This window comes from Balaenoptera ricei, chromosome 3 (genome assembly GCF_028023285.1).
Source record: "Balaenoptera ricei isolate mBalRic1 chromosome 3, mBalRic1.hap2, whole genome shotgun sequence".
Lineage (NCBI taxonomy): Eukaryota > Metazoa > Chordata > Mammalia > Artiodactyla > Balaenopteridae > Balaenoptera > Balaenoptera ricei.
In genome coordinates, this window is record NC_082641.1 from 178,079,768 (window position 1) to 178,093,932 (window position 14,165).

The 14,165-nt window shown below is 59.2% G+C and overlaps 1 protein-coding gene across 6 annotated transcripts in view; it reads left to right on the top strand.

The window, feature by feature from the left end:
• The window catches only part of RFX2 (regulatory factor X2), a 96,541-nt gene extending 85,286 nt beyond the window's left edge, over nucleotides 1–11,255 (top strand). For 4 of the 6 annotated variants that reach the window (XM_059918642.1, XM_059918641.1, XM_059918644.1 and 1 more), the window contains 6 exons: nucleotides 221–375; nucleotides 1,581–1,678; nucleotides 2,611–2,760; nucleotides 3,437–3,645; nucleotides 7,824–7,977; nucleotides 8,977–9,607. In XM_059918642.1, the coding sequence (XP_059774625.1) occupies nucleotides 221–375; nucleotides 1,581–1,678; nucleotides 2,611–2,760; nucleotides 3,437–3,645; nucleotides 7,824–7,977; nucleotides 8,977–9,240 (1,030 nt within the window). In that variant the 3' untranslated portion in view covers nucleotides 9,241–9,607. Of the gene's footprint in view, nucleotides 1–220; nucleotides 376–1,580; nucleotides 1,679–2,610; nucleotides 2,761–3,436; nucleotides 3,646–7,823; nucleotides 7,978–8,976 lie in introns of all 6 variants that reach the window. The other 2 variants (XM_059918645.1, XM_059918646.1) reach the window with 1 other exon arrangement.
• Nucleotides 11,256–14,165: the final 2,910 nt, after the last annotated feature.

A 14,165-nucleotide genomic window follows, 5' to 3' on the forward strand; every position in this document is an offset into this window, starting at 1 on the left:
TCAGCACTCAGACCCCCTCACGCACGTGTGGTCTTTCCTCTGACTTGGTGTGCGACTTGTGTGGCATGTCCCCTTGTTCGGCACGAGGATCTCAGGGGTGACCACGGGGCAGGGAGCTTGCCTGCACCAGGTGGTCCTGTAGCCTCCCTTGGCTTATCCCGCGAGAGCAGGCCCCGGGCCGACGGCTCACCTGTGTCCCCCGTGACCCTGCCCGCCGCAGGGACGAGGAGCCGGAGGGCGCCATCCTCCCCAAGGACAAGCTGGTATCTTTGTGCAAGTGCGACCCCGTGCTCCGGTGGATGAGGACCTGCGACCACATCCTGTACCAGGCGCTGGTGGAGATCCTTATCCCGGACGTGCTGCGGCCCGTGCCCAGTAAGCGCCCCTCCCCACACCCCCGCCCGCGACCTCCCCAGAGGAGGCTCCCAGAGCGGCGGCCAACCGAGGTCGCGGGACGGCCTCGGGGGGCGGGCTGAGTCGGGTTCTAACCCGCTTCCCTGGCTGATCTGACGCTGAGCTCGGCTTCCTCCCAGCACTGTGAGTCTGCAGCATGAAGGGGTGGATTCTTCAGACCTTCTCCAGATTCCAGCGGCCTTGACTGAGGAAGGGAGAGAAAAGGAGATGGTGGCCCTTGATGGCTACACCCGTCTGGGGCTGATGCGGGCCGTGGGGACCCTCCCAGGGCCTCTGCCCCCACCCGCCCTTGTGGCCTCCGGAGGCGGTGACAACTCCCGCCACCAGGGGGCGCCCGCCTGCAGGCCTCCTACATAGGGGCTGTCCCTCGGGCCCCCAGGACCCTGAGGGCGGGAGTCCCGACCCCATGAGGGCGAGGAGGCCGGGCGCTGAGCCTCGCTCTTCCCAAGACTGCCTGTAAACATCCGTGCCTGTTAGCGCTGGGGAACCTCCGTCTTTTTGATGACCTGATCTGCTGCTTTTTTTTTGCCAGAAAATGGGAAACAGCAAAACCGTTGCAGTTCTCCTCTGGCCTTGCCTGCCTGGAAACTGTTCAGTGTAGTGTTCTTTTAGAGTCTGTGTATTAAGGTTTGAGATTGGGGTATATTTCCTTTTATAACACTAGGGATGGTTTTCTTTTTTCAAAAAAATGTATTTCTTATTGCAAGCCATCTCAAAATAAATTTGGAAGTTGGTAGAATATGTTTACATGCATGTGTGTGTATCAGGGTCTCCCCCCTCCACTCAGCCCAGTGACATCGGGGTGGGTCCGTCTCCGGGGGGCGATCCTGGGCACTGCGGCCCCATCCCCTCTATGCCAGGAGCCGCCCCAGTGTGACAACCATGATGTCCCCAAACATGGCCCAGTGTCCCCTGGGGTCAGGATCACCCCAGGTGAGAACTGCCAGCATAGACAGGTAGATGAGCAGAGATCAACGGCGCTGGGCTGGCCCTAGTTCCTACTCAGCACCTCCGTCACTAAGTGCCCTAAATTCTCACCATCTCTTCTCCTCTGTGTTGCTTGTTCTCGGTGGGTGGTCATTTCCACGGCATGTGCATCTCTTACACGTGAGCTGATTCTGACGGGCAAGACTGCCTTTCTCACAGTTAATACTTGTGTCCCCCAGGTACCCTGACACAGGCCATCCGCAATTTTGCCAAGAGCTTGGAAGGCTGGTTGACGAACGCCATGAGCGACTTCCCACAGCAGGTCATCCAGACCAAGGTAACGGTCGGGGTTGGGGTCTGGGCCTCCAGACCACGCTGGGGTGGTGGGGGGAGGGCAAAGGCTACAGCCTGGGGCCCCCTCGGGCCCTGCTGTGCTGTGAAGGGAGGGGGCTCCTGTCCCTCTGCCCCCGGGGAACTTGAGGACCGCTGGGCCCCAGAGAAAGGGGGCTGCTCCCGTGTGTCCTGAGGGTAAGTGGTCCTTCCAGGAAGGCCCAGGGCTGCTGCTGGTGGAGGACAGGTGCTGGCTGGGAGCGCCCGACAGAAGATGTCTTTGCTGGGATACTTTTGGGTTGATTCAGAGCAGATCGAATGTTTCTCTGCTCATCATAGGAGGGGGATTTAATCCCCTTGTGGTCACCCTTATTGCTAGCGTCTTGGCCACAGATCAGAATGTAAAACATGGCCATCAGGCCTACTTGTGGAAAAGAGTTGATCCCGTTCCCTTCTCGAGAGCATTCTTACGGCCTCACGCAGGCGGGGCCAGATCTGGGCATCCCGTCTGCCTGCTCCCCACAACCTGGAATTGATTGGTTAGGCCAGTGAGTCTAAAACGTCGGGATGCTTAGGAATCGCCTGGGTAGCTGTTCAAAACTGCAGATTTCCAGGCCACACCCCACAACGTCTGAGCCAGTGGTGCCTGGGAATCGGTATTTTTACCGTCCCTCCCAGAGAGCCAGAGGAATCCTAGAAGCCAGGGCCTGGCCATGCTGTCCTGAACTCTAACTCACCTGTGCTGTGGCGTCTGCTGTAGATGCCACTCCATGCGTTGGTGATGCCCGTGTCCCTCACTGATTCTCAATTTTGGGGTCTCTGAGACTGTCCGGAGGGCAGGTCCCGCTCCCCTGCCAGAACAGCTCTCTCCCGCTCCCTCCGCCGCCACGGCCCTGAGACGAGAGACAGGCTTTACCCTCACACCTTCCTGGGCCCCAGGTCGGCGTGGTCGGCGCCTTCGCGCAGACCCTGCGGCGCTACACGTCGCTCAACCACCTGGCGCAGGCCGCCCGGGCAGTGCTGCAGAACACCGCGCAGATCAGCCAGATGCTGAGCGACCTCAACCGCGTGGACTTCGCCAACGTGCAGGTGACTCTCCCGCGCGCCTCCCCGCGGCCTGGGACCGGGGCACGCGGACCCGGCTTCCACCCGCTGGGAAAATGCGCAGACCCACCAAACTCAGCCTACCGCAAAACCGGCACCGCACCCGGGCCTGGCCCACGCTTCTGTTGCATGAAAAGGGTCGGGGTTGAAGCGCCCACAGTCCTCGGGGACCCCCGGGCTCCACTCCGTGATCGTCCCCCTGGCCTCCAGGCTCTGGGACGACACCTCGGTCCATTTTCATTAAAAATTTGCCTTCCCACTGCCATGTTCACGGCTCTCTCCTCTGGGCTTAGGAAAGTGCAGCCGCCGTCAGGGGAGTCCTGCTGCTGTGTTTACGTCTAGTGTAGGCCCTGAGTTCATCCACCGAATAAACAAAAACACACACACAGAGGAGTGGCCACTTAGAAATAACACAACGTGAAGACGTGGTACAGCCTGGGCCTAGGATGCAGGGAGCCTGGATTTAGGCCCTTGGAAGCCGGGCAGGTTCCCTCTGGATGGCCATTCGTCTCTGCCCCGCGAAGCGGGTGCCGAGCTTGCAGTTGGAAAAGGTCGAGAGCAGCAGGTGTCTGTGCCTGTGTGTGTCCGGCCTAGGGCCACGCCCGGGAGATGTCGCTGTCCCTCCGTCCTGACCCGGCCCTTGCCTGCCCGCGCCCTACAGGAGCAGGCCTCGTGGGTGTGCCAGTGCGAGGAGGGCGTGGTGCAGCGTCTGGAGCAGGACTTCAAGCTGACCCTGCAGCAGCAGAGCTCCCTGGACCAGTGGGCCAGCTGGCTGGACAACGTAGTCACCCAGGTGCTGAAGCAGCACGCGGGCAGCCCCAGCTTCCCGAAGGCCGCCCGGCAGTTCCTGCTGAAATGGTCCTTCTACAGGTAGGTGTGCCCTTGATCTCCCAGAGAGCTCCAGGGCGAGTGGGGGCAGGCCTGGGGGGAGGCCAAGGCCCACAGACGCAGACCATCCCGTGGGCCTCACTCCTGGGGGCTCGTGGGGGCAGGCCCAGAGCCCCCTGGGGCCTAAAACTGGGTTACAAAGGCTTCTGCAGACAGAAACCGTCATCTCGGGCCTGCCTGCTGGAGAGGCACGGCAGCTCAAGCACGAGCCTTTGTTTCTGCCGCTAGAGCATCCCCACAGAGTGAGGTAAAGGAAGAATCTAGAGAGAACAGGAGCGCAGGTGGTGGCAGGTGGGAGATGAGAACCAGGTGGGGAATCGCGGTGCGAGGGGCCAGCTAGGACAGCAACCAAGAAAACAGGATGCGACATGAGCCTTTATCTCCTCACTGCCAAGTGCAAGCAGGGGGGCAGGGACGGGCGTCGGCTCCCCACGCGATGGTCCTGGGTGAGGGTTAGGTGGACATGTTTTAAAACGATGTATGTAACTGTATTATAGTGAATTAGGTGTGTGTGTGTGTGAATGTAAGGAGATTTATTTCAGGGAACAGGCAGGCGTGATTGCAGGGTCAGCACGTCCAAAGTCCGTAGCAGGGGCTGGCGGGCTGGACGCTCAAGCGGGGGAGCAGATGCTGCCGTCCGCAGGCGGGGACCCCTTCCTCCTCAGGGAAACCGCAGTTTTGCTCCCAAGGGCCCTCTGCTGACTAGGTGAGGCCCACCCCCAGTGTGGAGGCTGAGCTTCTCCACCTCAAGTCGAGGGATGGTGGACAGGAACCATGGCGACGCCTAGACTAATGTTTGACTGAATCACTGCCCATCACCGACACAGAAAACTAACCGTCACAGAAAGTAAATGTGAGAGAGAAAAACATATGGAGAGAGAAGAAAGAATGTGAGAAAGAGAACCCATGAAAGAAAACCAAGAGAGGAAGAAAAAGACATGAAAGGATCCAGCCCGGCAGTTTACTCTCCAGCTGATAGGAGCGGTGCAGTCAGGGTCCCGAGGGAAAGCTGTTCCCACGCCGCGCTTCTCCCTTGGGCGAACGGGAGCGGGGAACCCTGCCTGGCTGCAGGAGGACCCGGCCCAGAAGACGTGGGCTGTGCTCACCCGGAGAAGCCCTGCGGCGGCGTTCCGGTCCCAATCAGCGATAAACCCGTGGAAATGGAGCGTTTTGTTAAACGGAGGCAGTTAACCAGGAAGACGGTCAGCTGTTCTCTGCCCGCAGGCCGTGCAGGACAGCCCGTCAGCCGGCTGTGGCCCAGGGCTCAGGTCGCCGTCCACCTGGCTGCGCAGATGAATGTTATTGGCGCGAGGCCAGGCCCACTCGTTTACAGATCCTTAGCAGCGTTGAGCAGTGGCGAGCAGAAGAGTATTTACTGTCCGGCTCTTATCGGAGAGTTTCCTGACCCCTCGGCCAGCTGTGGCCCAGTCACTCCCTGTCCCCAGCGCCGTCCTCGTGCTCTGCCCTGGTCTGCTGGCCTCAGGGCCTCTGCACTGCCCTCCCCTGCCTGGAACATCCTTCCCCAGGGAGCCCTGCGGCCCGATCATCCTCAGAGAAGCCTGCAGACCTCCCGAGTGAAGTAGCGTTCCCCTTCCCGTCCTCTGTCCCCTGCGCCTGGATTTTCTTTCATTGCCTGTCACCCCGTTCTCTGTTGGCTTGTCTGTTGCCCGTCTCCTCGACGATCACCCATGTCTCCTCCAGAGCCGGGACGTCGCCCTTGTTCCCTGCTGCTCCTCAGCCTCCGAATGTTGAGTGATGAATGAACGAGAAGGGGATTGTAAGCCTGATTGACCACGTGGCTCAGCTGTGGACTTACACCCCATCACCACAGAGGGAACAGGATTTAGCCAGAAAGTGCGATAAAGCAACGCTGGGGTGATGGGGGAGGAACAGAGTCGGTGGCTGCAGAGAAAGCGGGTGGGGACTCAGACCCCGCCCCCGTGGCCGGAAGTCGTGACCTGAGGAATCAGGACCAGCAGGGTGAGCCCGTGACGTACACTGCAGAGATGAGAACCCAGCTGAGGCTTGAAAGCGGCCGCGGCCTCCGTGAGAGGGGGCTGCTTTTCTCTGTAACGACGGAGGCCCCACCTGACTCCAGCTTGTTGAGTTTAAGGGACTTGTCTCTGTAGCGTCCACCAGCAAATGGACAGCAGTGGGCAGGGGCCGGGTAAGCTGACGGCCAGGCTCGAGTCCGGCTTCTCCCAGCGGAGTTTCACTGATGTTCCCACCGCAGGAAGTTGCGAGCCCGTTTGGAGAACCCAAAACAGACCAAGGTGACCATGGAGACGGTTCAGAAAAGCCTCTCGAGCCAAAGCTTCAAACCAGACACTGAGGCTTGGGGGGTGCCGGGTACCAGCGCCCGATCCAGGGGGTCCTTCAGGGAAGGCTGCCGGGTACCCCCCTGGGTGGGCACAGAGTGGGAGGGTGACTCGAAGCATTCGGGCCTGGGGCCTCCTGTTAGAGCAGCGGCACCATAGACCATAGTTTACACTTTGAAATGCAAGCAGCTTCGTTCCAGGCCTGTGTTATCGGCAGCAACATGAAAACCAAGCACAGCTTCCAGGCGTGGGGAAGGGAGGGTGGGAGGGGGTGAGGGGCCCCTTCTCAGGGACCCGTGGTCTGTGTTCACTGGCTTACCGTTAGGGGGTCAGCCATACAGAGCCAAAGGAGCTTCTGAGCAGGAAACACATCCCGAACCCCGAGCCTGTTCCCTGTGCCCACGTACGCGGCCTTTGTGCTCGTTCTTTGTGAACGTTCTTCAGGTGACCTTTGCTTCCTAAAGTGCTCATTTGGACACAGGCAGGCACCACCCGGGTCCCCTCCTTGGTTGCCCTTCCAGGGCATCTCGAAGCCACAGCCGGCTGGAGCCAGCTCTCCTTTTCCACTGCTGAACCAAAATGCCGTCAGAGCGTGTCTGCACACTGGCCCGGGAAGATGCAAGAAGAATCAAGTAAACTGATTTGTTGTCGGCTGTCTTTGCTGACTCGCCCGTACGCCCCATTGCTAACACACAAGCAGCAGCAGTTTCAACCGGTTAAAAGATAAACTGAGGCTCGTTAAATTTTCAAAAGATTCTTTGAGGGACTTCCCTGGTGGCGCAGCGGTTAAGAATCCACCTGCCAATGCAGGGGACACGGGTTCAAGCCCTGCTCCGGGAAGATCCCACAGGCCGCGGAGCACCTAAGCCCGTGCGCCACAACTGCTGAGCCCGCGCACCACAACTACTGAAGCCCGCGTGCCTAGAGCCCGCGCTCCGCAACAAGAGAAGCCACCTCAGTGAGAAGCCTGAGCACCGACTGCAACGAAGACCCAACGCAGCCAAAAATAAAGAAATAAATAAAAAGATCCTTTGAGCAAACATCGCTTTGAAAGCCAAAGTGGTTAACAGCCTCCCCGGACAGGAGCAGGGGGAGAGGTGTTTACACAGAAGGAAATGACTTGATGGCTGCAGCTTGGGTGCTTTGACTGATCCGCCCGGGTTCTGGATGCTTGGACTTCAGGGCGGCAGGGCCACCCCGGGACGACGCCCCATGGTTCCTCTCCTGTCTTGTCCCTTCCTGTTTCTTTTCTCGCTACCACAGCAATTAGACGTCACTGAGAGTAGGTGAGTTCTGAGCTGGAGCGTCCAGGTGTTTGGGGCCACGTGGCAGATGCACTTATAGGCCAGGGCTTTTGGTCGGGTACCACGTTAAATAATTCCTTTAGACCAGCGCTCGCTTTCTCTGGAAAAAATCAGATAGTAGATCTTTTTGAGGGATAAAGTTTTCCAGGCACACAGCACATCAACGACAGGCACAGCCAATAAAAATTTATTTATGGATGCTGCAGTGTGAATTTCAGGTACTTTCCATGTGTCGTGAAATACAATTCTTTTGACCTTTTTTGCCAACCATTCAAAACGGTAAAAACCATTCTTGGCTGGCAGGCTGGATCTGGTCTGGCTTGGGCCGCAGTTTGCCAACCCCTGCTTTGGATGAAAGAGGCAAAGGCACCCTGAACTTGAATCTCGTTTTTAGGCGCCTAAAGCTGCTGGCTAAGGATGGGGAGGATGGGAAAGGCCGCGGGGTGGTCTGGGAGGCTGGCAGGCCCCTCGCAGGCCGGCTGGGGGCTGGAGGGGAGCCTGGCGTCCCGGAGGTGCCAGCCCATGTCTGCCGCCTCAGCTCCATGGTGATCCGCGACCTCACGCTGCGCAGCGCCGCCAGCTTCGGCTCCTTCCACCTCATCCGGCTGCTCTACGACGAGTACATGTTCTACCTGGTGGAGCACCGCGTCGCCGAGGCCACTGGGGAGACGCCCATTGCCGTGATGGGAGAGGTGAGCGCCGCGGGAGGAGAGGGCCGGCCTCGGGGCCCAAGAGAACACACTCGTGGGGGCGGGCGGCGGGTGGGAAAAAGCTCGCCTGCCCAAGCGGGACAGGCCCTGGCTCCTCTGTCCCCTACTCACGTGACCCGGGCAGGATTTCCGCCTCATTGTGGTAAAATACGCAGAACGTAAAACTTACCTTTTTAACCATCTCAGAGGAAACAGTTCAGTGGCATTTAGTATATTCACAGCGTTGTGAAACCACCGCCTATCTTGTTCCAGAACATTCCATCACCCCAAAAGAAAACCCCACCCCCTTGGCAGTAACCCCCCCAGCCCCTGGCCACTGTGAATCCACTCTCTGTGTCTGTGGATCTGCTTGTTCTGGACGTTTCCCATCAATGGAATCACACCCTGTGTGTCCTTCTATGTCTGGCTTCTCTCACTGAGCATCGTGTCCTCAAGGTCCGTCCACGTGGTAGCGAGTGTCGGTGCTTCTGTCCTTCTTATGGCCAGATACTGTTTGATTGCACGGATATGCACCACCTTGCTGATCCATCACCTGTTGGTAGATGGGCTGTTTCCACCTTTTGGCTGGTGTGAATCGTGCTGCTGTGAGCATTCATGTACACAATTTGTTTGAACACCTGTTTCCATTCTTTGGGGTATAGACCGAGGAGCAGAATTGCTGGGTCATGACAGGGTTGTTTCAAGGAAGAAAGGAGGCGACACTTGTAGAGCTTTTAGTACGTGATAAGCCCATGATAAACAGCGGCTGTTCCTTCACTGACCACTCAAGAGGCCACAGCCCTCCAGCGGCTCCCAGGCAGGGCCCTGGAAAGTGTTAGAGGGGCCACACCCAGACATCCAGCAGCCTCAGGGCTGCTTCTCACGGCAGAAGCCCTCTCACTTACAAAGCGAAAGCCCGATTCCACTGTGGCCGAGGACATTGCTAACCTTCCCCGGCACCTGCTCTGCGGAGGGCCCTCACTCCGGGCTTCTCTCTTTCAGTTCAACGATCTTGCCTCCCTGTCGCTGACACTGCTCGACAAAGGTGGGTGTGTCTGGGCTTTCCCTCCTGTCCTGGGCCTGGTGGCGATCAGGGCAGCCCCTGGGGCGGGGACACTGGGCAGCAGCCCACTGGGGGCTCAGAGCAGAGGCCCTGCTCCTCCTGCTGGATTACGTTTAGTCCTGCTCCCTGGGTCCCTGCACACCAGGCCCCTCAGCGCAGGGCCACGGACAGGACTGGTGCCAGGGCAGGGGCTGGCGGGGTGAGGGCCTCCTGCGGCCACATCCAGAGGGGGAGCAGGGCAGGCGGGCCAGAGAGCGCCCCGCCCGGGGGCCCATCCCCTGCCCCACGGAGGTAGGGGGGCCCAACCGCCGAGGGCGACGCTGCCAGGAGCACGGCCCAGGCACGTGGGCGTTGGTCGTGGGGAGGAAGGCCTCCAGGTTGACTGGGTCAACCCAGGCCCAGGCTGAGGCAGTGCCCTGCCCTGGCCCCTTCGCGCCCCGTGAAGACGTGCCCCGCGCCCCACCCCGCCTCCGCAGATGACCTCAGCGAGGACCGTGGAGGCAGCGAGGCCGGCTCGGAGGCCCGAGGCCGGGGCGAGCCCCTGGTGAAGCGGGAGCGCGGCGACCCCAACCACCCGCTGCAGGGCGTCTAGCTGGGCCGCGCCGCCCCGGCTCCGGGTCCCAGAGCTCCGCTGCGGTAGTGCCTCCTGGACGAAGTGACCTTTACTCTGAGTGCCGGGGCCCCCGGGCCAGGGCGCCCTTAAAGGACACGCTCTCCCTCAAGAGGAAAACCGTTGCGACCGTGGCCGAAGCTCAGATGGGGCGCCCAGACCCCTTTTCCTTTTTCTGACTGTTCTTTCCCCCACTGCAAACATCTGCCTCCAGAGCTGGAAGGGGCCGTGCTGAGCGAGTCGCTACCTCCACTTTGGGCATCTCCCCCTGCCAGCTGGTTCCGATTTTCACCCTGATTTGAAAAAACTCCGGCGGGTCCTGGGGAGGAAGGGATGTCCCACAGCCGTCGGGCAGCACCAAGCTGGCCACGTCCCCGCAGCCCCCCTCAGGCCCTGCGGTGGCGAGAGGCCATCTCGGTCCTCGCCCTGTGGCCCCCTGCCCTGCCGGCCGCCAGGCGCCCCGTCTCTAGACCCCAAAGGGATCGGAAGCAGCTGCCAAGTGCCGTGTCCCCGGACGGCGCGCAGCCCATGGCCCCACACAGCTCAAAGGACAAGTCACCGAGGCAGGCCTGCTCATGCCAAGACGTGGTGAGGCCTTTCAGAATCAAAGCCAGAAGCTTGATCAGCAACCGGAAGGACTGGGGATCCGTCCAGGTTCACAGCCAACGTCAAGTTAAACTGTCAGATCTGGAATGAGCTTGTTCCAAGGGGGCCGGGAGGTCCGGGTCTCCACCGTGCCTTCCGAGGGCAGCCAGCCTGCCAAGTCTGTGCACGAACAGCCGTGCCTGAGCCCCGCTCCACAGAACCTTCCAGAACGTCTGCCTTTGAAGTAGCGATCCCAGAGCACTGTGACCCCAGCAGGTCCTCTCTTGAACTGCTCAGGGTCCACACTCTTCTCTGGGGACAAACGAATCCCAAGGGCTGTCCCAGCCCTGACCTCGAAACTCTCCGGATCTGTGTTCCTCATAACATGTTGCACCAGTAAGCTCTGTGCCAGAGTTCCGCCCCCGAAGCAGCTGCAAAGAAGAAAGACAAGCCTCTGGTCTAAGAAACATCGGCTTCTCAAATGCAATAATTTCTCCTTTTGGAAATACGTTCATACCAATAGTTTTGTGCTCTCATTGTTATTAGAACGTTCCTTATGAATGTGTGTATCGCAGTATATTCAGTCCCGCATGTTGTTTTCTCATTCATGCAGAAGGTACTGATGTAAACCCACGAGGCCTTTAAAAACCCTCCTTCTCGACAAGCAAGAGCGCTGTGCGTCCCTGGCCCCTGCAGGTGCCCGGGGAGAGCAGCAGGGAAGGACGAGAAATCTCATTTAAGAAACCAAAAGCCCGTCATGATCACAACGTGCGTGTGGTCTTAAAGTTGCAGACTCAGATGAACTCAGACAGAAAGAATGTCTTTAAAGCTACATCTCCTTTCCTGGGAGACGTTCAAGCTCACGGCTCCCGGATTGTGACGCCTGCCTTTTCTTCCACGTTTCTGCCTTACGTTCTGTCTAGTCCTTTGCCGGATTCCTCGAGGAGGAATATAAATGACGGTAAAGACACCAGCCTTCCGAGCCCGTTCCCGTTTCCCGTTGCAATAAACACACTGAACGTGCCCGTTGTGGGTCACAATCCTCACTCCAGCCTTTGCCCCGCCGCCCCCTCCAGTGGCCTTGGGGGACGCATCCCTCCCTCCCACACTCCCCTGGCCCTGGCACAGCCAGCCTGGCCAGACCTGGGCCACACGAGCCCAGGAAGGGAGGGCAGCGGTGCTTTCCTCCGGCTCTCTGGGGAATGTTCCAGAAGGAGCATTTAGCAAGGCCAGAGAGGGCAAGAAAACAACTCTCAGCCCAGGATGGGCGAGACTGTTTGTAAACAGACTAAACTGGTTCAGAGACGCAGAATAAATCCACGCTCCGGCCGCTGACGCAGCCCACTGGTTGTTTACGGGGTTTATCTGGTAAAGCGGTGCGGCCCGAACCTCAGAACCCCCTAAGAATCAGGGCGTGAGCTGCTTCCGAAATCGCCAGTTCCTGGGCCCCATCCCCAGACAGCCTGGCTCGTGGGCTTAGGGTGCAGGCCGGCCATCCATACTGTTGTGACCACCCACTCTGGGGGACCCTGACACAGGGGATTATAGGACTGTGAAGAAACCCTGCAGAGGAGAGCGATGCGCTCAGGAACCAGGAAGGGCCCACAGGTGGGAGGATGTTCCAGAAACGTGGACGCGGTTCCCCGTTAGTCACCCATAAAAGCTGCTTCTCCGGGGCCAGGCTGGTGCCCCGTGTGCCGCCGGAGATGCTCAGCCTTGGCCCCAGCCCAGGCCCCTCTGTCCCGGGTGGAGGCCCTGGGGACCCCACGTGACGCTAAAATCATCCATCGCTATCCCAGGCTGGGAACTCCAGGGCCTGCGCTTGGCTTAAGGCTCTGCTGCCACCATCTTGAAATTCTTAAGAGTTTTCCACCAAAGGGCCCATGCTTTAATATTGCACTGGGCCCCACAAATACTGTGGCCAATCCTGGGGAGGAACTCTCAGGACCCAAGCACGCAGCCTCCCCTCAGCCGGGTGGCCAGGCCCTGACTCCAGGCCGACTCCTCTGCCAGGCTCTGAGAACCCAGCGGAACCCAGACTCGTCCCTACCCTCCCGTGGTTCACGATTTCAGCCCAAGGCCCCCCTGAGCAGCACCAGCTCTTGCGGGGAGCAGGAGCCGACCCCCCAATCTTCCCCCTTGGAGATCCCGGCCCGGGGCCAGGCGGCAGGGTCCCTGGGAGGGGAGAGCACCTTAGGGCCTGGGTGGCTGGCGAGGCTCTTGAGCACAGGAGATGCCCACGTGATTCCCGCCCCAGGAGCTGGAGAGGAGACGAGGAGGGGAGGCTGCTGAAGGCCCGTGGGCCATCGAGTCCCTCAAGTGGCCCATTGGGTAGGGCTCCGGGGCACAGGCACAGCGAAAGGGGGACCCAGTCCTACCAAGAGCCTCCAGGAGGTCCTGACCAATCACAGTGGCTTCTCGCCACTCTGGTCCATCCTTCTCTTCTTGTTGACACTCTTCCAAGGTAGGTGTTAACCCCGCCCACCATTGTACACATGGGGAAAATGAGGCTGCTGGCTGAAATGCAAGCAAGATGGCTGGAGCCCCGGCAGCCATCTTGGACCTCGAGGTGGACATCATAAAATAAGGATGGCAAAGCAATGAGACAGAAGGAACCTGGGTTCCTGGTGATCATTATAACCCTAATGGCCCCGAGTCAGAGTTCAATAAGCCACAGTTTGGGAGGGTTGCAGGGGGACCGATAGGTGTTCTAGCCTCCAAGAACTCTCTGGTAGCAAGAACTCTGAAGTGAGATGCGAGGCGTGCGTGCATGCGCACACACACACACATCAGCTACAGGAATGCTAAGTAAGAACAGAGAGATTCTCCCTGGCTGGGAGTGTCACCCCCACCCCAGTTTTCCTCCCACTTTTCTGGCTGCCCCCACCCCCACCCCCTGCACCTGGGTCCTGCTCCTTCCACAACCTCCGTGACCTCATCCACGTGCTGCTGACTTGCTCCACGGCTGCCCGCCCACCGCGGCTCAGAGGTTCGTGGGTGCGTCGCCCTCCAAAGGGCAAGACAGGAGCTCAGCATCTGACGATCCGGACCTCCTGCCTGTATCCCCATCCCACTGCCTGAGCCAGAAACCCAGGGCCACCTGCATGTCCTCCGTCCCTCCTACCTCCTCCAGACTGCCCCTAACGTGGCCACTGGTTCCTTCCTCCTGGCCACTCCCTGAGCCCTCCCCGCCTGGAGATGCAGCAGGGCAGCCGGGCTTGGACACTAGCTGTGCCCTCAGGTAAATTACTTAGATCAGTTTCCCCATCTGGGAAAAAAGGGTAATAAAAACACCTACCTCACAGTGTTGTTGTGAGATTTAAATAAGTTGATTTATAGAAAGTACTGGAGTAAGCATTCAACAATAGTTTCTCAACCTTGGCACCTTTGGCATTTGGGGTTGGCTAAGTCTCCGGGTTGGCGGGGGGGCCGTTCTGGACACTGGGGGGCGTTGAGCAGCATCCCTGGCCCAGCAGCACCCCACCCCCAGTAGCGAAGACCATGAATATCTCCAGATTACTGATTGCCAAGTGTCACCTGCCCCCAGGTGAGAACCACCAGGTAATAGCATTCTCATTATTATCAGTTCTCTGCTTCTTTCACACCTTGACAACCATGTCACTTGTCACTTATCTTTTCCTCCCGTGGCCCACTTGCTGCTCTGACTTTTTTTTTTTTTTTTTTAACGTAGCATGATCTTTTTAAAAAATACTTATTGGGCTTCCCTGGTGGCGCAGTGGTTGAGAGCCTGCCTGCTAATGCAGGGGACACGGGTTCGAGCCGTGGTCTGGGAGGATCCCACATGCCGCGGAGTGGCTGGGCCCGTGAGCCACAATTACTGAGCCTGCGCGTCTGGAGCCTGTGCTCCGCAACGAGAGGCCGCGATAGTGAGAGGCCCGCGCACCGCGATGAAGAGTGGCCCCCACTTGTCAC